Source organism: Ictalurus furcatus, chromosome 13 (assembly GCF_023375685.1).
Source record: "Ictalurus furcatus strain D&B chromosome 13, Billie_1.0, whole genome shotgun sequence".
In the NCBI taxonomy this organism is placed as follows: domain Eukaryota; kingdom Metazoa; phylum Chordata; class Actinopteri; order Siluriformes; family Ictaluridae; genus Ictalurus; species Ictalurus furcatus.
The window spans coordinates 16,479,327-16,507,278 of record NC_071267.1 but is presented as its reverse complement, the minus strand read 5'-3'; the positions used below and the strand labels follow the sequence as shown (position 1 = coordinate 16,507,278).

Here is a 27,952-nt window from a genome sequence, read left to right as displayed (position 1 = left end):
TGAATTATTTCAACTTGCAGTTTATTGCACATATTTATTTCTCCCCTATCTCTCTCTTTCTCTGTCTTTGTAGGCTGTAGGTGCCTGAAATGGCCATTCATCAGGGGTGTTTGAGTCTCTCTCTCCAGCTCCTCCTGTTGCTTGTTGCCATGCCACACTACCAGGCTCGTCCTTTCTTTGGCCCACCTACAGTTAATGTGGCAGTGGTGTTCAGCAGTTCTGGCCACCAGGGTGAAATAAAGGGTCGTCTGAGCCGGGAGAACTTCCTGGACCTGCCACTGGATGTGAACCCCATCACTGTGCTAGTAAATGATACAAGCCCTAGTGCACTGCTTACACGCCTCTGTCAGACAATGGCTGCTGAGAGCCTCCATGGTGTGGTGTTCGAGGATGATGTTGACTCAGAGGCTATAGCTCAGATCTTAGACTTTCTCTCCTCCCAGACTTCCATACCCATAATTGGCATCAGTGGAGGCTCTGCCTTAGTCATCCCTCACAAGGTAAATTGAAATATATTTGGTAAGTTAGGGCCTACTGAATAAATCTGGTATTTATATATAAACGCACCAAATGCCTGGTTGCTCTGTGATTAGGATGTGCAAACTTTTGCTCTTGCACACCCACTTCATCACATATCAGCTATATTTACCTTACTGGGGATTTGTGTGTGTGTGTGTGTGTGTGTGTGTGTGTGTGTGTGTGTGTGTGTGTGTGTGTGTGTAAATGTTAATTTTAATTTAAATTTGCCTTGTAAATATTTATTAGTCAGAGATATGAAAGCTAATAAACTTACTACTGTAAGATGATCCATGAGTCACATAGTGTTTTGGACTTACACTTTATTTCTACAAATAGTAGAGACTACTGAAATGAGCAGTTATAATGTTAATTTAATCTAAAATTAGCTTCAATGTGTTTAATAAAAATGTGGATTCCAGGCATTTGAAGCTCATATTAATAAGGCTTTAGAGCTGACTGAGGAACTTTATCCTACCTAACAGTAATGAGAGGTGGACTTCATGCTTGAAGTAGAATAGAAAGCATATAGCAGTGCTATAAAGCAGTCATTGTTGTAGGCTAAAGCCTAGCCAATGCAAGTCAGGGCAAGCTGAAATTGAGTTAAGGGATATATTTGCACAGTATTGTATAAACAAACATTTTTAACTAGCTAGGAATATGACACAGCCAGTGGCAGAAAAGTCAAATATCTTTTAGAGTTATCATGTGTTCCCAGTTGTATTCTGTAAAGCAGATCCCAATCTTAAACAGAGGTTCTACAACTTTGGAAAAGTAGGTCTGAGAAATAGCCCAAATATGACTCCTGAGATCTGTAAAGACCTGAAATCAATAGCTATTTATTAATTTCATAAATACCCAAGAGCTCGGTGTCCCACTTTCTACTTGTGATTTATTGAGAACAAGAAGTGTTTTAAAAACTAACACCTTAAACAACATAATATTACATTGCATGCAGTGTCACTTAAATATAAAGACAATGAAGATAATATGATAATGTAGGCTTTGCAGTCCTGTATACATAAGAATGAACACCATCTAGGTTTCAGAGAGTTGTAATCTACTATACTTTGAATATAGTATAGCATTTTCATCTTACTAATCTTTGGGTTAGACTGCACTCACTTATGGGCAAGGTCATTGTGGACATGTTTAGACATCATAAATAGTCATTTCCTTGTTGTATTGCTCAAAATATTTTCAGGAATCAAGTCATGAGGGGAAATCATTGCACATTATGCAAATACAATGCACAGGGGTACATCTAAATGAAACACAATGTGTATGGAATTATGGGAAAGATTAAAATTGATTAGAAAGTACTGAATACAGAAGACGACAGTTTCCTGTCCAATTATTGCTTGTGATTCAAATTATGTTTATGCTAACTTTGTATGTCATATGATGAGAGAGAGATAATGAAGTGTAGGATAATGAAGAATGAAGTGTAAAAAATAAATGAAACAGGAAGACACAGAATATGCTTACATCCTCCTATCATGATAGTATTGGAAAGAGTCTAAATTGGATTTTTTTTTTTAAAGAAAGAAAGGTGACTGTTTCTGGTTGTCTTCCAATAAGCTTTGAAAAAATAGAGCTTTTGTTATCTATATTTGTATGCATGTTAAATACCAGCAGATGGGTTTGGGCTTTTTTATTGCAGCATTTTCTATTCCTGTATTTGATATGCAATTACCTGCTCTTTCCACTTCTTCCAATAAGTTTGTAATTATTTGCCATAAAATGTTCATTTAATACAAAGAGGATATATTTTTCCTTTGCTAACAGTAAAAGAGAAAACAGTGTTAAAAATAGACCACACATTGCTGCCTTTTCTCCTCCACATATTTATACCACTTAAATGTAGAGTACTTTGCCTGATGACTGTGTGGGGAAAAAAATGGTACTCTACAAAAACCTTAAAATACAGTGTCACTATAGGAGTCTAGCACTGATATTGTATTGGAAGCCCATTTAGCTAAATTATTTGAGTAATTGCTTTTTCATTTTTGCACACATTGAAGAATACATGTTGTTGTGCATTCAAGTTGAAGATTACGTCATATATTTTCATAGGAGAAATTATCACCTTCAAAAGTCTCCTGTTGCTTGAAGAATCAAACCATCTGGCATGAGATACTCCAAGAACAATGGATTATTTTAAGTTCTCGGTTACCGCAAATTATTTAGTATATGATCACGGTAGGATTGCAAAGACCAAGAAATTAGGCACATGTATGACATGCACTCATGAAGAAGACATTCTGTTTTGAAATAAAAGTGTCTCATTTGTGAGCCCAAATGGTAGAACAGAGTGATCTAACGTTAAGTAGCTCCATCAAGGTAGATATGCAGGAACAATCCTATTACTTTCAATTCAACTAATTGGATGCATCTGGGTGTCAGGCTCTGGAGGGCTGAACCTAGGTGATCTTTTTCTACTTCTTAAAATAAGGAAAAGTTGCACTGAAAAGTAAGAGTGAGTCCCAGAGCTCTCGTCAGCCTGAACCCTTCTCATTCCCATAGCCAGCCTACTTTAGGTAAGCTCTAGAAGTTACCTGAAGGACACTGGATCCGCGTATATGGGTTTGAGCAAGCTCCTGTCAGATAGGAGTCTTGGGAAAATGTCTCCCAGCTCCTGACAAGATGAGACCTTTCCACTCATTTTTCTCAAATGGGAGCTTAATTGGGCATTTCAATCTCCACCTGCATTTTCATCCACCTTAGAGAGGCAAGGGGTGCTGGCAGAATAGGGCACAAAGACATCTTCTAATGTGACAGAATTTAGAGGCAAGAAGGATGTGTACTTCACAACTGCTGTGTATAACAGCTACAAGTTCGAATAGATATTGAAACGAAATTGTCAAACGTAAAAAGAAAAATGATTCAAAGTTGGGCAATACATGAGGCTTGTGGCAATTGTACAGTAGGGTCAATATTCCAGCAATTTATCTTTGTATTGTGGATCCAGTCCTCCACACATGAGAAAGGTGTTCAAGGTTAATTGTTCAGAGTGACTCATGGATACACTGTGATAGTTACTACAAATTTCAAAGACCACAAACTGTGGCTCAAATGTGTATCCCTACTAAGGAGTCTGTTTAGTTCCTTTTGTGCTGGTTTAAGACATAATTTATAAAATAAACAAGTGCATAAACGATTGACATTTCATTCATCCTTAAATTATTTTTAAATTGTTCTTTCAAGCACAGGCTTGAAAACAAAGTTTGTATTTTATATCTGCTTTTGTCAGAATGATGATGCAGCTCACATTTTAGGGCATCCCTTATAGTATGCAATTTAGACAGCCCAGTGATTTTAAGAACATGCAAGTATTTTGCATCATGAATGTCATGTAATATTGGAAAAGAACTAGAAACTATGTTTCCCATCAGCCACTGCACCATGTCACATGTCTCATTCTCCTGTTTCACGTTTAGCTCATTAGCACTGGTGTGTATACTGTATATAGTCACATTCAGCATTGCACGGTTGTCTTTTGTTGCTTAGTGGGTCCTCATGTATCGGTTACGTTTGTCCTTGTTTCATGTAAGTCTTGTGTGGTGTTTTGTTTGATATTTTATTAAATGTTTCACTGAGATTCTGCATTTTTCATCCAACTCTAATTCTCAATCGTGACAGAATGCAAGACCGGATCAATTGATGTAGCAGATTACTTAAGTGTACAAGAGGCCCTTTTTGAAAGGGAAAAACCTTGGTGGGAGAAGGAAGAGGGATTCTCCATGATCAAGGCTAATCAGGAATGGCTCGATACGATGTACTCAATCGGGGCGTATATAGAGAAGGAGCCTTCCAGCCAGGCGGAAACTATCTCCCACCCTCCCTCCCCTAATGTGGATCTTGTTCAGCCTGCGGAATCAACGGAGAACATCATTCAGGCTCCTTGCTTGACTGAGCACTCTGCTCAGCACCCCTGTTCAACTGAGAACACCACTTAGCATCCTTGTTCAGCTGAGGACACCGCTCAGTCTCCCTGTTCAGCTGAGGACGTTGCTCCACCTCCCGGTGTGGCCAAGAGCTCCGCTTTGCTTCCCTGCTCCACCCTGGACGTCACAAAGCCAGGCTCCTCTTCTGACATTGCTCCGCCTTCTTACTCCACTATGGACGTTGCTCCGCCATCCTGCTTGGCTGAGGACGTCATTCTGCTTTCATGTTCCACTGAAGACGTCATTCCTTTTCTTTGCTTCGCGTTGTATGTCGCTCACCCTTCCTGTTCCGTGGAGGACATCGCTCCCCCCTCATGCTTCACCAAGAGCATCACTCCCCCCTCTGGCTTCACGGAGAATTTCACTCCCCCCTCTGGCCTTGCGGAGAGTGTCGTTCCCTCTTGAGCTTCATGGTGAATGTCGCTCCTCCCTCAGGCTCCACCTTGGGCTTCATTTCCCCCGCAGACTGCACAGTGGCCATCACTCCACACTCAAGCCAGGCTGGGGGTATCATGTCATCTCTCTATGGTGCAGAAGTAACCGACCCACATCTGAAACTCAGTGAACACGTCAAGCATCCTCTATCCAACCCCATGAGGGAGGACACACTTTGGAACTCTGAAATGCTTAGGGAGATCTGGTCTGGGGATCCAGGACCCCCTCCTGAACTGGAGCAATGGTAGCCGCACATCAAGGGGGGCGGGGGAGGAGGTATTTCTGTCAGGTAATATCAGAAAAGGACTAGAAACTATGTTTCCCATCAGCCACTGCACCATGACACATGTCTCGTTCACCTGTTTCACGTCTAGTTTATTAGCACTGGTGTGTATATATAATCACGTTCAACACTGCACTGTTGTCTTGCTTTGCTTCTTGTGTCCTCATGTATCACGTTATGCTTGTCCGTGTTTTATGCAAGTCTTGTGTGGTGTTTTGTTTGATACTTTATTAAATGTTTCACTGAGATTCTGCATTTGCATCCACTTCTAATTCTGAATGGTGACAATGAATGAAGATTAGACAACCATTTATGCTCTCATTCATAGCTTTATGACATAATTGGTGTTGTCAGGTTTATTGATTGTTGTTCAATAAAAACAACATACTAAACAAACTAATATAAAAATAATAACAATAGAACACATAGAATATCAAGCTTGCAATAGTCTTTAACAACTCTAACATCCAACTCATTCACTGTAATTTACAGAATTGCTTCACCAATATTGGCATCTCTTTCTCTACACTTTTCTTCCAGGCTGAAGGTTCGACTTTCCTCCAGATGGGAGCTTCCATTGAGCAGCAGATCAATACTATGTTCAAAGTAATGGAGGAATACAACTGGGGCAGCTTTGTGGTGATCACCAGCCTTCATCCAGGCTATGAAAACTTTGTGGACTACATCCACTCTTTCACAGACTCCAGCTACTTTCTTTGGGAGCTGCAGGATGTGCTAAGCTTTGAGATGTCAGTGGGAGCCAATGACATCCGCTCACGCCGGCTGCTGCAACAGGTGGATGCTCAGGTGTATCTGGTGTACTGCTCACACGAGGAGGCTCAGTATCTTTTCAGGATGGCATCTGATGTCGGGCTCTTGGGACCTGGCTACATTTGGGTCATCCCCAGCCTGGCGGTAGGAAACCCAGAGGCTTCACCTCCAGATAGTTTTCCAATTGGGGTCATCAGCATTATTTCAGACCACTGGAGGAAAACTCTGCGCCAGAGGGTGAGGGAAGGAGTGGCCGTGGTGGTGCAGGGGGTGTACAGTTTTCACAAGCATAGAGGATTTGTTCCTGAAGCTCACAGACAGTGTAACAGTTCAGCAAAATCATATGACCACTATTCACTTTTTAGGTGAGATTTCAACATTTCCTTGAAGGTAATCATTAGCCACAGATATTTTGCATGTACCTACTGGTTATGGAGAACTCTTTACTGCTCAGTTTTAGTCATCTTGTCAGTCTGCTTTTAAAAATAGAAATCCCAAGTTTATACATGTGTAATTTATATGCAGAGATTTTTATACATATGGACCAGATTCCTAGAAATGTTTTATGAAGTCATAAATGTAATCTTTCTTTCCCCTATGTCCTTATGTCCCCTTCCTGACTTAGGAAATGTTTTTAATTAGATCAGAGAACCCTGTGTAGGTAACTATATCGATACATTTAACTAGGTTTAGGGGGGAAATTATATCTTTTTAAGTGAACACAGAAATTCTGTTCATTTTAAATAGTCCACAGGCAAAAATGAAAGATCACATAGGTGCTTTTTGATCAGTCTTCTCCTTTCTAATGAGATTCAGAGATTTCCTAGTTAAATCAGCTTTTCACCTGGGAGCAGCTGACCTCATTAAAGACTGCTTCAATTGCTTCCACAGACCTTCTGTGATCAAGAGTTTCAGAGGCACATTGGAAACTGAATTTCCATTGATTATATTCTCAGATTGGGCTATTGTGGTTTAATGACTCATAGATGCCATCTATATAATGTCTTTCATAGTGCACGGCCGTTTTACCGTTGGTCCGTTATTTTCAGAAATTTTAAATCTTTTACCAAAGCAACTAAGAAGAAATGGGCATGGCAGAGGTTCTATAATGTATACCTTAAATAAACAGTTAATTTACCACATTCATATAACGCATTCTAATATATGGTAAATCGTCCATTCCCTTTCTTCATCAGAATTATTGTTCTTTCATAGTTTGCGATGGCTACTGTACAATTGTATTACACATTATAAGGTGTTTTTTTTTTTTAATAAAATGTGTCTGCACTTGATATACACCGATCAGCCATAATATTAATACGACTGACAGGTGGAGTGAGTAACATTGATTATCTCATTACAAAAGCACTTTTCAAGAGTTGGGATATATTACACAGCAAGTGAACAATCAGTTTTTGAAGTTGATGTGTTGGAAGCAGGAAAAATGGGCAAGTATAAGGATCTGAGTGACTCTGACAAGGGCCAAATTGTGATGGCTAGAAGACTGGGTCAGAGCATCTCCAAAATGGCAGGTCTTAAGCGGTGTTTCTGGTATGTAGTTGTTAGTAAAAAAACAAAGGTGGTCCAAGGAAGGACAATCACCCATGCCTCGATGGGTCAGAGCTGTTTTGGTGGCACAAGGAGGACCTACACAATGTTATGGCTGATCGGTGTATCAGTTCAAGGACTGGCAAACAATAAATAATGACTTCCTCTGATGAATCTTGTTTGATTGGCAGGATTTTAGCTTTTTTTAAACTGTCTTTGCTTTTTTTTGATAGACATATGATAAATGTGACATGGGAGCACAGAGACATGTCTTTCAGTTCTCATGGCTATCTCACAAATCCCTCCATGGTGATCATCACTTTGGACCGAGAGAGGCTCTGGGACAAGGTAAGGTAAAAATGAGAGCTTAATGATCACTAAATGTTAACTCAAAACACAATGGCTGTTAATGAATTAATTCATTAATGGAATCAGTGACTTTAACATGATTGGAGGATATGATTTTTACACTACCATGCTCCCCCTCAAAACACATATTCCTGTTCTTGTATAATATAGTAATGTTTGCTTTAAAGTATTTTTACTACATTTCTCACATAATGTTTCCTGTTTCCAACTGGACAAAAATAAATGTCTTAAAATTGGTAGAAAGACATTTTTAATTGAATATTCTAGAAAAAAAACTAAATAAATCTGTTAACTGAAAGTTAAGTTCAGTCAAGTAGGCTTTATTGTCATTTCCCCATTATAAACAGCTGTAATGCTAGGAATGAATTTTAGGGCCCCCAGAATCACACTGCTACACTTGAAATTTGACACTTAACATGTCAAATAAGAGGATAGCAACACAGTGCAAAATCAATAAATATGGTTATACTGGTAATATATGCAATAAACTATACAATAAACAATACAGCAAACAAACTACAGTAATCAGTAATCACTAAGTAATCACATTTTTATATTGTGGTTTCAACAATCATGAAAATTTAGAGAAAATATGTGAAGTTCTTGAATAATAGAGACTAATTAAAGTTGTTCTAGGTAAATAATTTGGTTTCTCTTCATAACACAGATTTCAGTTCAACTTCAACAGTCTTATACAAGAGATTTTTTAGAAAACATTAGATGAACATCTAATGATCTTGAGCTCATAGTATTGGAAAAAGAATTCATAAGATTTCACAAAGCTAAATTAGTCTGAAGTAAGTCAATTTACAATTGACAGAAATTCATCACCATTGCTACAATGACTAGCAGTGAGTATCTTACAAAGTTGGAAGAACATGTCAAGTGAACGTGTCTCTTACATGGCTCTAGAGTGGCCATGTACATTGTTTGTGGCATCACTGGAAGATTGTCAGTTCAAATCCCAACAATGCCGTGGCTACACATGGCTAGGAGTCCAACAGAGCATAATTAGCCCCGTTTTGGATGGGAAGGACAGCTTTCTTCTCTCGCCCTCCTGTTGATGTGGGCAACACTAGCCAATCATAGGCATCTTTTAACACATGTACACAGTTAGCACTGCAATGCAAATGTGTGTATCTGTATGCAACAGTTTAAAAAGATGCTGTGACTGATATGTTTCAGAGGATATAGGAGTTAGTCTTCCCTTTTTTGGGAAAGTAGGGTTTATGCTAGACTATGCTAGTGGATTTATTGTCTATAATTACATATTGGGCAAAAACAAAAGAATATTTTCCAACTAGTGAAATGAAACCAAGAATGAAAAGCTGTTCTGAATTTCGCAAATATTAAGAAAACAGAAAAACATTATTCTATTAGTAGAAGGTAACTATGGAAGAAACCACTGTTTTCCTAAAGCATGATGTACATTATAGGTGTGTCAAAAAACCACCTGTATGTTTCCCAGAACTATGTTTAATTAAGAGGAATTTGTAAATGTACACACAATTATGTTTGGAGAAAACTTAATAAAGAAATACTAAAGCCCAAATCCAACAGCAAACATGTAAAAGAAAGGGAGAATATGTATAACAGTGTGCTTTCCTACTTCAGGACCTGCTTACTGTACATGTGTGCCAGCATTGAGGAACCAATGATTTACACAGTGTGAATTCAAGGAAATTGTACAGCAGGATGTCTGTCTGTGATCTAAAAATATATTGGGTCATGCAAACCGTAGATTTATCCAAATAGAAAAATAAACAGTGGCTCAAAAAGAAGACATTTTGTAGTCTGTATATTTAAAATACCTTATGATCACTGCACATGACCAACCAGCAGCTAGAAAAAGTGTTGTTTATTATCATTCTGTATATTGAATATTTTTATTTTACTCAACTTGTATGATTGGTATAATTAAAAAAAAAAAAAAAAAAGACTTTTATGTAAATGGAGATGCAATTCATTCAGAAATCCAGATAATTCAAAAATGGAAAGTTACCAATGAATGCAATAAATTACAACTGTTATGATTCGATTATAGCTATAATTATTCTTATACTGTTATGCACAGATAATTTGTCACTGTCAGTGACAGCAGATGATGCAATTACAGTTTGTTGTCTAAAACAATTCCTTTGCCCTCATTTAGTCAGACCCCCGGGGCTATGGTTCTTTCTGATGACATGAGACATGTGGAGAGTGGCTGGCAGTATGCTAACGCCACCTGACTGCAGAAGCAGATGTGCGTATAAATAGGTCAATCAGAGCCTCCTTGAGGTGAAAGAGAGGATAAAATAATAAGAATGAGCATGCTGTTAACCACAGACCACAAAGACAAGATAAAAATACTTTGTAGATCAGCAGTTATTGATTAGAAAGAGTCATGTCTCCTGCCTTGCAACTTATGGTACGTTCACATATACAGTGATTTTATCGCACCAAGTCACCAGTCGCTGTACTATGAAGTCGCCTGTAGGTGTTCCTACTATTGGTTGCCATAGTAACATGGGTGGTGTAACTAGCATTGCCAGACCGCAGCTCTTGGGCCGTGGCCTCTGTGTTTCCTGGGTGAAGTGTCCGGCTTGGTGCTGCTCATGCCCGGGTGCCGAAGCAGCAACAAGCTGGACAATTCACCCAGGAAACACAGAGGCCACGGCCCAAGAGCTGCAGTCCGGCTCCCGGTTACCATCGAACATATAGTGAATGACACCCTGATAGTGACGATCACCCATGATAGGCGCTACACTGGGATTTTGCTCGACTGCAACAAAAAGTGAATGTGTTTCATTATTATTCCTTTTATTATTCTTGCTTTGTTTCGTTTTAAACAAGCTAAGATCCTAAGCTAAGCTAAGCTAATTGGCTACTGCCACAATGGCGCTGCTTCTGCTAGTGAGCACAGGTGGCTACGGATCATGTACGCTCTACAGTCTTCACTCCCATTGGTATTCGCTGCAACCAAGTCGCTCCAAATTTGCATAAAGTTAAACTTTTCTCAACTTTCAAAATCGCTGAACACACCCACATCTAGTCACCAATGGTCGCTGTCTCTCATGTCACCAGAAGTCGCCAGGTCTCATTGAAAATGAATTGTCTCCAGTCACTTTGTCGCTGCGAGTCACTGTATGTGTGAATGCACCTTTAGCTCTATCTGTAGCCTTGCTTGTTTTCCCATCAACACTCTCAGTGCCATTTCTGTCGCTCATGCTGCCTGGGTCCTGCTCACATTAGTGGCATGAATCACCATTGTACTATTTTAAAGTGTCAGAGAGAAGATATCCTAGAGACTGTCAATATCTAGAGCGTCTGAGGACCTGGAGCTCTGAGGTCTACACTACCTGCTGAAACATCATGTTACCTATATGACCTTTAACAAATAGGTGCAAAACAAATTACAACTACATAGTTTCAAATACTGAAATTTAATTCTTGCACACATTTACATTTATTCATTTAGCAGATGCTTTTATCTAAAGAGACTTAAAAATGAGGAAACAGTTTGTTCTGAATGTTTCAGCACTAACTGTACTGTTAATGAACATAGATTGTCACTTTCATGTGGGCTGTTTAGTCTTAAGACATTTGGACTGATGATCATTGAGAGTGTGTTTACACCTATGCCAGGGTATTAGATTGTTTTTTATTATTATTATTATGAAAAAAAGCATTAATTTCAAATAATTTCTTGTGACAGAGTAGATTCATAATTCACAGCATTAACATAATACTCTGTTCGGTCGATTTCTTTTACTTTATGTGAATTAAGAAATACATTGCTTCATTGTTCTGTGGTACCTATAAAGTTGTCCTGTGAGTAACAACCAAGACAACCAAGCTTAGTTTAAATCACTTCTGTCCATTCATTTGTGACTAAAAATAATGGTGTGGTACGTTATTTATTTTTAATGTCCATCCACCAAGTAGTGATTATTAATGGTTCAAAAGACAGAGCCAGTGTTATCATGCTGCAGGCCTGTCTCATTACCCACACCTGAAAGCCACAAGATTGGATTTGTTTGCTTTGCTGATTTTGTGAATAATACCTCAATATATCCCTGTTGCCAAAGCTTATCATGCTTGTTAATCATGAGCAAACATGGATTACAATGATACGGAATATCCTCAATCTGATTCCAGTTCCTGCCTCTGCATTCAGATCAGCAGAACAATAGCAGATGGGTAAGACTTTATATGCTGTGATTATAGCTGTGATTATAGGTCTACATGACCTTACATAACCCATTTCTGACAGCTGAGATAACCTTGCATGAACATTTATAAAGGCTTATTCCAACAGGTATAAGCTGTCGTAAAAGCGACATTTGGATGTCAGGTTGAAATTACACCTGAATTAAGTGAATTAAGTTTTTTGTTGCTATAATATTGTGTTATGACACTTTCTTGGTTGAATTATGTGAGAATGTCATAACAACCTACAAATTTAGGATCAGAAGTAATACATAATTCTGTCATTACAGGATCAGGGCATTGTCATAGCTTTTCTGTATAACCATGTAAATCACACATGATTGCTTTAAGACTGCAGGGGAAGCTTGGCTTCCCGTAAAATTTCATTAAAATGTGGCAATGAAATGTTTAGCAAAGTGTATATATTGTTCTTCAATCTTGGTCAAACTCATTATTTTAGCAAATCAAATGATCAAATATTGTGACGTTTATTGGAAAAGTGCAGTGGAATACAAAGTCAGCTGTCATGAAGCTCTAAGGTAAGTCAGCCTGGAAAGTGTCATAACACAACCTTAACTGAACAAAGCTGTTATTTGACTGTTATATAAGTTTGACGTCAAAATGGATTTTTTTTAAACAGCATGGTGTTTCTAAAGCTGTCACCAGCTGGAATACAATATAAATGTTTATGTTGGTAATGTTGGTAATGTAGCCCTATAAACACCACCCTTAACTAATGTACTACAGCATATCAGTGATAGAATTTTTTTCCAGCATTAAAGTAGCTAAAGTTCATTACCTCTGTGGAGGTGACTAAATAAAAACTACTATAAAAGAATACTATATTTGGCAAATCATCAAGCATATCAGAATGGATGAGTTGATAATATAGTCTAAGTTTGTACGTAAATGTTTTAAGATGAGGTAGTGATAGATGGAAATGGCAGATACACAGAAACACATGTTGGGTGAGAGTTCATTTGGTAAGCTGTTAAATACAGTAGCATGCAGTAAAGTAATAAAGTTTTACATCTTGCCAGATTAAGAATGTGATCACATTAAATGAGCTCAGTCAGTTCTATTTCTATTTAAATCGAAGGCTGATTGAAGGCTGTGTAACAGCATTTCAAAGCGCTGTAAAGCTAGACTGATCCGACTGTTTACTCTTTATATTACGTTTTCTCTTCTTTTCTTCATATTTCAACTCAGCAAATATTTCTCTCATCCTTTCCGTCTTTATCTCTTTCTGCTCAATAAATATGCCCAAGGAAGATAGGAAGGTCTTTCCCAGCTCCACAGCAGGAAAGTTAAGGTCACCTCCCAGTTTCTTAAACAGAAGGCCAGATTTAAACCTGTAGACTCCAGTGCCATTTATTTCAGTAAAGAGAAACTTTTTCAGGTTTAGAGAAGAAATGGAATCTTGGATGAAAGGAGCACAATATGAGTTACATGTTTTATTGCCAGTTATTCGTCATACCACATAATGGCACTACTTGAGTGCATCATACTGAAGAGCAAATGATTTATTCACCATTAAACTGATGTGTGCTACCTGTGGGGAGTAAATGCTCAATTGAATTATGGGATGTCGTTTTTTTATTACTGCTGCCACTCAACTGCAGAATTTCAGTGCCCTTTTTGTCACCTCTTCTCTATGCCTTACAGTGGCATCCTAATGCTTTAAAGTGTTGTCACTTATTTTTCACTCTGTGTTTCCTCAGGTAGGAAGTTATGAGGGAGGAATTCTGCACATGCGCTACCCAGTTTGGCCTCGCTATGGCAGCTTCTTGGAGCCTGTGTCTGATAACCGTCACCTGACAGTAGCCACACTGGAGGAGAGGCCCTTTGTCATCGTGGAGAGTGTCGATCCAAGCACAGGCACATGTGTGAGGAACACCGTGCCCTGTCGTCGCCAGGCTAACAGGACTGACGTGTAAGTCATTAGAAGTTTTTCTTTTCTATTGATGTTGTGTGAACTTATGTATTGGTATGACTTTCAGTGTGACTTTGAAAACAAAGCACAGGTGCTGTGACCACTGTGGGAGCATATTTCCTTAAGTAGAAAGCAAGTTGATTTAAAAAGCAGAACATTTATGGTGGAGAGGTGGAAATAACATACACTGCACTCCAAAACTGGCCAATTTTAGTTTTTGCTTTGCACTCCAACTGATTCAAAACCAGAACTATATTTGTAAGTTAAACAGTGACTTGGAAGTTAGAGTATTTTGTTTTGGAAGGTTTATACCAAGCATCGTAAAGTACAGTGAATATAACAAGTTATAAATGCATTTACATTGTATTACAAATACAGGATTGATAGGAAGTGTCACCAATAAATATTTAAAGCAATACATCTGGCTCCTAGAGCACAAAACTGGTTTATAATTTATACACAGTGCTGTTGAATACTCGAATCTGATTGGTCGGAAGAAGTTGATTAATTTTCTATGTGATGGGCATGGCTCTGTCAGTAGCACTCATTCTAATGGGTTATCATTTCTATAGAAACAGCTCATTCACAGGGACATGAATGGCAGACATGCCACATAATCCAAAGATAATAATAAACTAAAAAGGCCATGCTATTTAACAGAAAAAGACAACACATAATAATTGATATGCTGAGACTTTCTCATAAGAGATGTTTATTTAATATTTATGCAAGGAGTCTCGGTTGTCAGTGATTTGTAACAGTCAGGAAGTGTTCTGCCATAGCAAAGTCTTCACGACAGATGACTTACTAGTTTCTCGGTGATACGCTGCTTTTTTGTTTTGTTGTATTAATTCAAGAGCGAGAGAAAAAAAAGAGGCTGATGAAGTAAATGTGTATAGCTGCGATAACATAAGAGATAACCAGAATGAACTTGTTTCACAGATATTCCGAGACAGTAAATATAATTTTAGCCAATTACAAAACATGATGTGTCATTCGTTAATAAATTTGGCAAATTACTGTATGGTACTGTATCAGAGGAATAAAACACTTTGGGACATTCTGTTGTTGTAAAATGATCAACTCCTGGGTGGTAATATCCACTTCAGCTATGCATCATGTTTTATTTTTTACATAAAAAAGGACTAGGATTGTTGAAAACATCTCCTTAAAGATAATGAACTGAAGTTCTATTTAAGTCACTGGGTGTGAATGACTTGAAGCCTGACAGCTTAAATTCAGCTCTTATGTGAATCCTATCAATTAGACCTCATTTGCTTTTAGCAAATAGGGTTTACAGAGAAAATCCACATTTACTCAAAAGCTACTATTATTAGAGATTATTTTTGCTACACTGCATCCATTATCTCAGATTGAGCACTCTATCCTGACCTGAATACTACAATTAAAACCAGTCATTAGGTTTATGAAAAGCTTGCAGTTGGGTCCAAAAGTCTAAGAAAACTAGTGAAAATTCTTCTATTTTTAATTTATTTAAATGCTTCATTATTTTCTAATTTAATATAACAGACAGTTTTCATTGTTATAAAATTATATTATTGACATCAGCTTGAGTGAAAAGTAGAATCTTTGATTTTTACATGAATTTTAGAGTTTTTAAGTATTTGTTTTGTCCCCTTTTTGCTTTAATGACAGTGTGCATTCGAGCTGGCATGGACTCCACAAGTTTGTGCAAAACCTTATGATCCATTTTAGATTAAATCCATCGGCGTGTCATCTGAACACATGCTTCAATAGAAAAGATTAGGAAAATCTGACCTTTTGTGCATGGCAGTTAACATGGACAATATCATATATTGAACATTTACTTTTTTTGTTTTAAATATTTTTATACTAAAATTGTAAAACTTTTTGTTTAGTTTTAGTTTTAAATGGGGAAAAAAAAAAGAATCCCAGGTTTTCAGTGTGGTCTCAGACTTTGAGACCCTCTGTATATGTACAGTTGCAATCAAAATTCAACCATTCAACCCCCATTCAACCCCCATTTCAAATCAGGTTTATTGTCAAAATTTTCGTTGTGTTGAATTATTTCAGTTGCTTTTGTTTGATTTGTTTATTGCAAATAGCTGTAAGTCTGTCAATTTTGACAATAAAACTGATTTGCAATGTGGGTTGAATAATTTTGATTGCAACTGTATGTCCTCTGTCACTGGTATATTCCCAGGCATGAATGAAAATAATAGTGTTGTGAAATTTGGTGTTGCTCAGCCCCTGTGGCAAATGAGAGATGGCTCAATGAGTTGTGCATAGGCAGTAAAAGGAAACGCAGAGTGAGTGAGGAGCATCTCGTGCCCTGGGGGAAGAGATGACAGTTTCATTTTGACAGCATGCTGAGGGGAGAACATGTTAATAAATCAGTGAATGGAGTAATCACCCCTCAGGGAAGATGGGATGCCCGAGAGGGGCATAGTGATAAATAACAGTAATGATGACATCAGTGCCATAGGCTGTCACAAATCTCCATATTAAATGACAACACTGTTTGTGAAGTCTTGGAATCTTTGGCCATATTTTGAAATCCCAGGATTATGTATTCTTGCAGTGGCTTTCTGCCTGTGGAAATCACAGTGAAATCACAACCTTAGTCAATATTCTTAAACTATTATTTGATAATCAGATATTCTAATGTATCACCATTGATTATGGTATAAATGTGGAAACCACATTCAGTGAACAATGTTTTGCCTATGTATGTCGAATATTTGTGTCCACAAAGTCTGCAAGGAAATCATCCATGTACACAACTTTACTTAAAGAAAAAAAATCTTAGCACATCCATGCTACTCCTTGAACTGTGCAATAACAGCTCACTAATGGTTGCAGATATATCTCCCATCAATTTATATCAAAGCAGAAATAGTAAGAAGAACTATGTGTGCACATGTCCACTAAATAAACCAGTGAACTCAGACCTCAATTTTCTCCTCAAACTCCTTACAGTGACCTTACTCCCTCAGTCTGGACATACACACACTAGTATAAGTGTACTGTGTGTCTATAGTATGTGTGTGAGCCCACATAAGCCCTTGTCTGATTAAAGAATCTGGCTACAATTCACAGCCCACTTAACCCAAAATCTCTAGTGCAACATTCAGCTGGAAAGATAGGATAGCAGGGGACAGGCTTGTTTATGTTCTGCCTGGGTTGCTTTCACACGGAGGCTTTCATCTTCACATCAACACTTCATTTGTTTCCTTTTGTTGTGCTTGGTGTCCACCTGTCTTGGCCTCCTGGCCTCCTGTCTCTCTTCCTCCACAGTGCAGCAGGTGGGAGGTCTTTGTGAAGGGTAGCAGTGATGCACTATCATTACTCCTGGAGCTTCTCTATGGATCTTATTTAAGTTCTGTGTCATCTCTTGTGGTTAGTGTGTTGTTTTATGTAGCACCATGGTCCTGGAGGAACGTTGTTTCGTTTCACTGTGTACTGTACCAGCTGTATATGGTTGAAATGACAATAAAACCACTTGAACTTGAACTTGAACTTCAGTGCTCCCTCTGACTAATGGCTAAACAGATCACTGTGTTTGGCTGGTTTTAAGGAACTTTTACTGTGAAGGTCTACAGTTCATCTTAAGTGGAATCTTTAGAACCGGGGGGCCCACTCAGTATGCTCTAGTGTGTATAGATGTGGAACCCTAACTTTGACAAATTTAGTTTGTAGATCGATAGATCGATAGATCAATATATCGATCTATCTATCTGTCTATCTGTCTGCCTGTATTTGCAATCGGGTCCAAAAGTCTGAGACCAAATTGAAAATCTGGGATTTTTTTTTTGTTTGTGTGTTTCGTTTAAAATTGGAAATAAACAGAAGGTTTTAGAATTTTGAAATATTTAAAACAAACAAAGTAAATGTTTAATATCTTAAATATTTAATATGTATTAATATTTAATCAAATGTAAGCAAATGTGTGATACTGACCATACCTAATCTCTTCTACTGAAGTGCGTGTTCAGATGACACTCCAATGGATTTGATCTAAAATGGATCACACAATTTTGCACAAGCTTGTTTATGTACCAAATAATAAGAAAGTCTAAAATTCATTTAAATATTTCAAAGATTCTACTTTTCACTCAAGTTGTTGTCAATAATATAATTTGTAATGAAAGTTGTTGTATTAAATTAGAAAATAATAGAAATAGAAGCTTTTTCACTAGTGGTCTCTGACTTTTTGACACCACTGTATGTACACCTGTCTGTCTATCTGTCTCTCTATCTATCTATCTATCTATCTATCTATCTATCAATATGTCTATCTGCTTATCTACCTGTTATTCTGTCTGTCTTTCATATCACGGTCCCTTATATATATTTAAAATTTTGTAGATTTCAGATGTTATATACAGTATAGGAAGTTAATTTTATAACTAGAATTTACTCAACTACTTCAGTGGTACAAGGAAGAAGTTTCTGTCTATCTGATTTTTTAAAAAATAAGTATGCTTTGTCCCAAAATATTAATTAATAGTGAAAATATTTGAAATTGGAAAGTTATCATTCAGGGACAAAACTTTAAGGCTCAAATGTTTAAAATCACTGAATAATCAGAACGAACCATATACTATCATTCAAATTCCAGTCTTGAAATGTATTTCAGGATTTTCTGCCTGCATTTAAGTGCTTAATTTTATGCTTCACAATTAATTACTTGACACATTCCCACATGATAATCTCCTTACACAAGACCAAATGCTGCCGTCTGTCTATGTACAGTATTTTTCTGTATTAATCCTTTCACTTATCCACAATAATTAAATGGCTTACTATCTATCTGCTATCTGCAAAGCCCTGAATAGTACTGACCTTAACGTTAATGTTCAATTAATGATAAAGTTACTGAATGTTCCAGAAAAGCTTGTAAAATGCCTGTTGTGGGTTGGGATCAGTTTTCTAATACTCTGACAGATTGTTCACTCTAAAGTGCTAAAAATGTTTCTCACCTCTATTTGCAGTGGTATTGGTCATTCAGAGCCTTACACCAAACTGTGCTGCAAGGGCTTCTGCATCGACATTCTCAAGAAGCTCTCGCGCACCATCAAGTTCTCCTATGATCTCTACTTGGTCACCAACGGTAAACATGGGAAGCTGGTCCGAGGCATCTGGAATGGGATGATAGGCGAGGTATGAGAGATTCTAGCCTTGACACACACACACACACACACACACACACACACACACACACATGATTAAATCCTCATCAAAATTCAATTGTATTAGTCATGAACATGTTGATCTAAATTTAAAAGTGGCAATAACCTCTAAAGGAGCTTCCATTCCTCAACACAAATCTGCTTGTGTGTCTGTCTAATTATTATGTGAGATGCAGCCTGTGTCATTAAATGTGTTCACAGAGTGAACTGAATTTGAAATACAATCTCGAAACATTCATCCTGTCAGCTCCTGCCGCGTATAGTGTCACTTGATCCGGTGTTTAAGTGTCTTCCACAGCTGCTGATGTTTTCAGCATTTCTATCACCTGCATCTCCCCACATATCCCACATTTTAAATTAGTAAAGATCTGTATTCATAGTATTTAAATGTTCGTGCGATTGATGACTTAAATTGCTTCTGCATAAGTGTTTGACAGTGTCTTTCCATCTTACTTTGAGGCTTCTCCTTAGGCAATGCTATAGAGTGTATATGTCATATTGATAGGTGCTGTTACATGCTTAGTTCACACTGTGATGTTAGATAGTGCTTGTGTCTCACCTAATTAATCCTGTCTGTGGACAATTAGATGCTGTTTTAGCTGTTATGCAGTACTCATAACGCCATGCATAAAAGCACACCACAACTAGATGAACAAATAAACCAGTTAAGCAATGAAGGAAGCTGCTATTAATTGACTGCACTCATTATTTATCTATTTCTCTCTAATGATCTTTAGGTCTTCTACAAGCGTGCAGATATGGCTATTGGCTCACTCACTATTAATGAGGAGCGTTCAGAGATCATTGACTTTTCGGTGCCATTCGTGGAGACTGGGATTAGTGTCATGGTAGCTAGGAGCAATGGCACTGTCTCCCCATCTGCTTTTCTAGGTGAGAAAGTTTTATTCACAGTCCTTCTCCCCTTTGGCAGTCACATAGACTTGGTGAAACAGTTACAGGCAGCACTAAATATTTACTGCTAATTGAAGTTTTCATCAGCTACAATTGGAGTAATGTTCTAAACTAAAATAGGGACATGTCCCAAATGTAGCCAAGACAAAAAAAATTACAGATTTCATGTCCCATTGGTCTTTTAGATACAAAGCATGACCATTTGTTTTGTTTTGTTTTTAAAGCTATTAATTTATCAAGTCATTATTCTTCCTCTAATGGGACAGCAGAGAACTAAAATAATGTAATAGATCTCATCATTACTGATTGCAGTGGTTTATAATGCCATGTTGTATTCTCATGGAGGTTGTGAAATGTGGGTTAATATGTTTCTCTCTTTACAGAGCCTTACAGTCCAGCAGTGTGGGTCATGATGTTTGTTATGTGCCTGACTGTTGTGGCTGTAACAGTGTTCATCTTTGAGTACTTTAGCCCTGTTGGATACAACCGTAGCATAATCAATGCCAAAGGTTAGTGATGATTTTTTTTTTTCCTCTTCTGCCAAAGTTCTGCTAAAAATAAGGAGCAGAACAAACCTAGCCTAATTAGTCCATTGTCATGGTTATGCCAAAATTGGCACTGAAATACATTATCCATAAGCCCCTGCACTTCACATGACCTTGTCAGGTGTTTCACTGAGCACTCACACCTGTTCTGTGTTACCCCTAATCAGCACCCCTACTTAAATCCTGTATGTTTCATTGTCAAGCTTCTGTTGTTGTCATGTTCGTGTGTCCTTGTGTGTGTTACACAGTCCCATTTATTGCCCGGATGTTTTTGCCTAGTATTTTCTGTTCTAGTTCTGGTTCTTATTTTCAGGGCTTTGCTATCTGACTGCACTTTATTTAAATAAAATCTGCATTTGCAACTGCCTCCTCTACAAATCCCAATCCTGACATCCATACTGTATATGTACTCTTAATAATAAAAAGGGCTGATTCAAACACCCTAAAGGGTTCTTTTGGTTTTCACGCTAAGGGAACCTCTTTATTCTGATCAGACACAATATATACAGTACATGCTTCCAGTTTTTTTTTCATGTGTGTGTGTGTGTGTGTGTGTGTGTTTTATAGAATTTATATAGAATTTATTTGACTGAGTTACATTATCGTTATGTTGAGGTGTTTAGTCCATGTAGGCTATGATAGGAAGACACACAATATATGTTTTGTGGCCTGGAAAAATCCTTCATATGACGAAATGACATTTTCTACTTGTTCAGAAAAACTACAGACTTAACTGATATACGTGTTCCTTTTGCATGTATCTCGGGTAAGGTGATAGCATTATGAAGTCTGGTTCACTTCAAAAGGGAGAAAATTAATATCAAAGGCTTCATTCCAATTCCACTGAAAGGTGCCCTGCCTACCTCTACATATACATTATTACCTAATCTACTTGTGGAAAAACAACATTAGTGTCAAATTATAAAGAATTATACATTTACAATGAGAAATAAGTTGTCACCTGAGTTATCGCTTTGATTATCAGCATTATCCAGTCTCTGTCTCATCACCTCGTTACGCATTTGAACAGGGGCTACATCATTGTCTCTTCACTCGACCAGTGACTGTTCTTGTTCACATTTCCTTTGGAAATAATCACTGATTTGTTCAGTCAGCTCTGCTCTAAAGCTAAATTTCTTTTTATTCATTATTTTTATTCATCTTTTTATTTGGTCATATAAACATTTTAAAACTTATTTGAAAACAAATGGTCTGTATAATCGAGTGCCTATAAACACTCTTCTCTGTTTTGATGATGATGCAAAGCAGAGGAGCATCACAGACATGCTGACAGATATCTGAAAACAAACTGAATGGATCATTATTCAAAAATTTAAATTATGAGAAAAGTGACTTTACAGGACAATTGGACAATTTTACACATCTTTAGACAGACTGAATACATTTACTGCTGTGTTTGTTAAAGTGGCTCCTTACCGATGTGATATTTGCAGACAGGCAGCCAATGTAAGGTTAGACAATAGCCTAACTAAAAATATTTCCACATCACTTCAGTAAAATATATTTGTGTTTTCTTAATGTAGAGCTGTCAAAGTATATTACTGGTAAAAGAATATATAACTTTTCACTGTCATTCTTGGCTGCAGTAGGATCTAATCAGTTTTCACAGACCACCACACATAATGACGTGTATATATATGTATGTATGTGTGTGTAGGTATAGATATAGTTGTAGATATATCAATTCATGAGTAATACATGAGTGGTTTTCTCTTTTCTCCATCTCCTTTCTCTCCATCTCTCCACACAGAGCCTGGGGGGCCCACATTCACTATTGGGAAGTCAGTCTGGCTCCTATGGGGGATTGTCTTTAATAACTCTGTCCCTATAGAAAACCCTAAAGGAACAACCAGCAAGATTATGGTGCTAGTTTGGGCCTTCTTTGCTGTCATCTTTCTAGCCAGTTATACTGCAAATTTAGCTGCCTTCATGATCCAAGAGCAGTATATTGACACTGTATCTGGGCTCAGCGACAAAAAGGTAAGATAAGCAGACAGTTTCTAAAGAATAAAGATTGCAGTTTAATGCACTGAATTGCACACTGTGCATATACATATGGTATGTATAGAAGCAGAAGAACTCTGCTTATAATCCAGGTTTTAATTACAGTTAAATAAATTACCACCATTGAGATACCTTTTCTGGTTACGTTTAAATAATACCTCTCAAGAGCTGCATATCTACTGAATAAACCCTGGGAGGCGATTTTAATAGATTTGACAGCAGTGATACATGCACTGGCACTGTGCTTCAGCATAAACCAGGGATGAATTTAAAAATCTGTTCTTAAACCTTATACGCTGCAGACTGATCCTATTCTACTTTAGAAGGATTAGAGAGGCTTTGGAAGGAAATTACCAGATTGTCCAAACCATTCAAAAGCAATATATCTCCTCACCCGTACACCTATAAAATGCACTGTGGAAAATCTGGCATGTATTTACCAAAGTAATTTGTCAATAAGGTGTGAATAAAAATACAATGCCAGCTGTAACTGTTATGAATGGTAACATAACGCCCTTTTTATTCACTGAACTTACATGCAATTTCTTTTCTGAGTCTAAAGCTATGATTTTGAAAAATGCACTGACACTGTACTGACAAAGTAAGCTTTAATTCTGTGAGAAACTAAAATGTGAAAATTCGACACTGCCTACAGCTAACAATCAGACATCTAACCAAAGTTCACAGTCTGTCTTCTCCTGCAGTTTCAGAAGCCCCAGGAGCATTACCCCCCTTTCCGCTTCGGCACAGTCCCAAACGGCAGCACTGAGAGAAATATTCGCAGCAATTATCCAGACATGCACAGCCACATGACCAAATACAACCAAAAGGGAGTGGAAGAGGCTCTCAACAGTCTCAAAACAGGGTGTGTTTTTCTCTGAACTTTATTGTGATTTAGAATAATCCAAGGCAGCTGGTCTTTAATACACCTTCAACAGGCCACTATTACGTCAAATAAATGGACAGTAATTATTTGTTTGATGTAAGTATATGTAATTATGTGTAACCCTGTGTAATTATTACTTTATCGTGAGCTTATCAGTAAGATAAATGTCATGCGGTCTTTGCTGCAGGAAGCTGGATGCCTTCATATATGATGCTGCAGTGCTTAATTACATGGCTGGCAAGGATGAGGGCTGCAAGCTGGTGACCATTGGCAGTGGGAAGGTGTTTGCTACAACAGGCTATGGCATTGCTTTGCAGAAGGACTCCCGTTGGAAACGCCCCATAGACCTGGCTCTCCTCCAGTTCCTGGGAGATGGTAAATCATCATCAGGGGATCAGATCTGTTCCACAATTAATATCCTCAATCACAGTGTGAAGCCGTTACTGTCCTCTTTCAGGATCTCTATAATATCATCCTAAAGACCCATGAATTCATAAGGTTTATTACAGTGACAATTTGAATTACTTTTAAGATGACACGCACTATTTACTTTTTGCTTACTGTATGTGTTCCTATACAGTACATTTGATTTTAGCTTGAAAATACACTCTCAGTGTATCATTTTAAATACAGCATGTAGATAAATGTATTTGACCCATTAGGAGTAGAGTACAGAGTATAGTATGATACTTTACAAAGAAATTTAAAAAATTACTGACACATTTGACATATGGTCTGTTAAAATTCTCATGCTGAGCAGTGCTCTCATTGACATTACTTAGTAGCTTTTTTTATGTTCTTGGAGGGGACACACAGAGACTGGAAACTGTATGGCTGTCTGGAATCTGCCAGAATGAGAAGAATGAAGTGATGAGTTCCAAGTTGGACATAGACAACATGGCAGGTGTCTTCTACATGCTACTAGTGGCTATGGGTCTTAGTCTGCTTGTCTTTGCCTGGGAACATCTGCTATATTGGAAAATCAGACACTGTGTGCACAATTCTGACCGTCTAGACTTCCTCTTGGCCATAAGCAGGGTAGGTGTATGCCAAACCACAGCATGCTGTTTCATAAAACCAATTAGCTTTTTCCTCATACTAAGACCGCAAAGTCAAACTTGGTGTTTTTGAATAATACTGAAGCATTTGGTTTATGTTGTATAGTTGTAGAATATCACTATCTGTTCACTTCTCCCATTTTACATTAATGTGTGGTTGTAGATTGTTAGATGCCTACAGCTGGATCAATTGAGCACAGTAAGCTGTATGATTTTGCTTGTGTCATTATACTTTAAATATAAGGAAAAATAAACTTAGATGAAAACAATTTTTTTGTGTATAAATGTAACTTTACAGTATAAATACTTATATTGTGTATCACAACATATTAATACAGTGGAGTGCAGAAGTTTTATATCCCCTTGTTTTCTGGGTGAATAAATGAACATATTTACCCCCCATCTTAAAGTTTATCTACAAAATAGAAATCTATTTCATGTTTAATGGTGGTTTTCCGTTAAAATCCTATTACCACATGTATTAAAGTATTTGATATCTTTAATAGCCAGCTCAATGTTTGTATCTCTATCGACATGCTCTAATTGTTTGCATTTTTCCCGTTACTGTGTCTAATGATTTTAACCTCTCAGCATGTTTTCTCTGTTAACTTTTATTTAGGCATGAAAGGTTCAAACAGGCTTAAACTCTAAAGCAGTTTGCTGTGAGCAGTCAAGTTAAAATTCAATGGGATTAGGGAAAAAGCTATCACAATGCACAAAACAGAAACCATCGACCTTTCTCAGAGCTGGAGAAGGTTATCAAAAGATATCAAAGTGTTTACTGAGACAATTATCATCAGAGAGAACCAAAGAATAGCTGAAAAAAATAGCTGAAAAATAGGAAAAATAGCTGAAAAAAAAACTGCCTGAAAATTCACAAAAATACAAAACCCCACAGCAAGTTACATGGAAAAAAATCTATATTTATATGAAGAAACAGACAAAATCTATATTTTGCCTGTTTCTTTAATAATATCAGATATTTAACACAATTTTTGTTACTTATGATAATAAAGGAACCTAAAAACTTCCATTAAATTGGTCATATTGGTTTCACCATTGTGAAGGCATACAAAATTACATTCAGTTGTATATTAAATATGTATAATAGATTTATAATAAAATTCTGGATAATTTGTCTTTCTTAGGGAATTTACAGCTGCTTTAATGGTGTTGAAGACATGGGAAAATCTGGAAACTTGCAGAATCTTGACATCACAGCAAACTATGCCCAGGCTAACATGCTTAAAATGCTTCAGACAGCCAAAGACATTGTCTCCTCAGCAAAGGTGGAGAATTCTTTGGACAAGGCAACAAAAACCATTGAGAACTGGAGTCGGAAAGGTGGGAGTTTACCAGCACGGATTCCACAAGTGACCACCACTGAGACACTCCCAGCAAACCTCTCGTACATTACTAATATCACGGAAAAGCACTCATCCCTTGTGCAGCGCTCTTTACCGCCCCAATTCACGCAGCATTATGCTGAAACTGCCAGTCCACCACATGCATCTACTCAAAGACTGATATCACACCCAACTCCACTACACTACACCGTCCCTTCCCGATCTGGTGGCCTGTATAATGGGCTGCTTCCCATGACTAGCGTTAGCACTCCTCATTTAGCAACATATGATATGCATTCCCAAAAGTCAGCCAAAATGGCCTCTCGTTTCATCTCACATAAAGATTTACAAGCACCAGACATCTTCGCTGAGCATCAGGAACCTTGCCACACCTTTGTAGGCCCCAGATGGAAAAATAGATCCCAAAGCTGTCTGGAGGAGTCTGTGGATCTTAGAGGATTACACGATGACAAAGGCCACAATGTGCATCTTGCAGAAGTCCAAGCAAACCATTTTGCTCATGATGTACACCCTTCTATGGAAATCCCTTATCGACCAGGCAATGTTACCTGTAATTCCTGCATTAAGACATATGCAGATCCTCGGTTAGATGGCATGCCTTTAATAGGAAAGAGAAAAATCCATCGCAGGCCCTCCTTCCTTAAAGCAACCTGGGGCCCAGGCAGGGTGCAGTTTCCAAATGAAAGGCCTCTTGACCCAGGCTCACGTCAAGTGGACATGCCAGATCTGTTTCCTTTCACGGAGGTTTGTAGAAGAGGGAGAAATAACAAATACCAACCTTTGCCTGTGGAACACATTTACCTTCACTCATATCGCCGCCAGCCAAGAAAGGGTCAGAAGTTAAGGCACTCCCAGTCCACTTATCTGCCCTCTTACAGGGAAGCAGTACATCATGATGCCATAGGTGTGAGGAGGGCCTCCAGCCTTGTACATAGACAATACTCCTACCCTGACCTTCCAGCCTACCAGAGCCCACTGCCATATGGACCGGTTGAGCTGTGCAACATCTTCCCCTGCATGGGCCATCCTAGTGACAGTGGATATAGAGGGTATAGGGCTCCTGTACACCTGCAGGATGGCCATCTGCTCCCTGTTCCAGGCAGCAGGGTGCTTTACAGGGTCGGCTCCCCAGGTGTACCTCTGACATGGGGAAGGATCTCTAGTCTGGAGTCTGAGGTGTGACCTTTCAATCTTAATTATTTATTTTCCACAAAGCTATTTGCAGTGCCAAGTTTTGAAACTGAATTCCAGGAACCAGTTTGAAAACTACCTTTGATTCCTGCCAAAAGATCTGCAGACCTATAAACTTTGGGTTTTCTTGTATTCAAAAAAGTGCAATAATACCAAGATTGTACAAGATTTTTTTTTTAATAATCAGTGTGGTATATAGATAGCTCATATTATCTCTAGTGAAGTGTCCTTTTTTCTTTTACTTTGAGATAAATTTGGTATTGATCCATGTAATCATCTATAACACTTACTTTTATAAACCCTTAAGACAGTCAAAAATGTTTTTGAGCTCTCTCTCTCTCTCTCTCTCGCTCTCGCGCTCTCGCGCTCTCTCCACATTGCAGGTTGAATCAAATGGTATTCTATTATTAGTATTATCAAGTACCTCCAATGCTTTAATAAATCACAAAAGCCTATCAATAGATCCCATATAATTTGTGGCTTTTTTAAAAAGATGTAACTGAAAGACTTGTCTGAATGCTACCTTCAGCATTCAGTACCACATTATACTTTAGGTATTGTGATTAAAATATAGTTCTTCTATGTCCATTATTATGCAGCTTATTATATAAGAACCAATATAAAAATTTAAGTGTTGACCAATAAAAATGTCCAGTATAAGTTCCTCTAAATGTCTTAGTATGTTTTATGTTAATGGAAGATTTTATTTATTTTTTTTACAATATTCACACTCATGTTCACACTCCAGATACATTTGAAATGTTTTTTTTTTACAATGTTCTCATTTGTACCTCTACTTAA

General features: G+C 37.8%; 1 protein-coding gene across 1 annotated transcript; it reads left to right on the top strand.

Moving 5' to 3' along the window:
- Window positions 1-50: 50 nt before the first annotated feature.
- Window positions 51-27,926, top strand: grin2cb (glutamate receptor, ionotropic, N-methyl D-aspartate 2Cb). Its single transcript, XM_053640338.1, has 12 exons — window positions 51-500; window positions 5,722-6,317; window positions 7,734-7,848; window positions 13,782-13,993; window positions 18,970-19,138; window positions 19,905-20,058; window positions 20,463-20,588; window positions 22,396-22,625; window positions 23,354-23,514; window positions 23,723-23,910; window positions 24,341-24,573; window positions 25,742-27,926. Exons 1-12 carry the CDS (start codon window positions 90-92, stop codon window positions 27,140-27,142), a joined length of 3,996 nt encoding a protein of 1,331 aa, XP_053496313.1. The 5' UTR covers window positions 51-89; the 3' UTR covers window positions 27,143-27,926.
- Window positions 27,927-27,952: the final 26 nt, after the last annotated feature.

What these genes read in the sequence shown, in the direction of transcription:
- grin2cb (XM_053640338.1), top strand. Translation starts at nt 90, where the DNA reads ATGGCCATTCATCAGGGGTGTTTGAGTCTCTCTCTCCAGCTCCTCCTG. An exon ending in CTCCCCATCTGCTTTTCTAG is followed by an intron (nt 20,059 to 20,462) that starts GTGAGAAAGTTT and finishes CTCTCTTTACAG; the next exon opens with AGCCTTACAGTCCAGCAGTG. An exon ending in CTCAACAGTCTCAAAACAGG is followed by an intron (nt 23,515 to 23,722) that starts GTGTGTTTTTCT and finishes TCTTTGCTGCAG; the next exon opens with GAAGCTGGATGCCTTCATAT.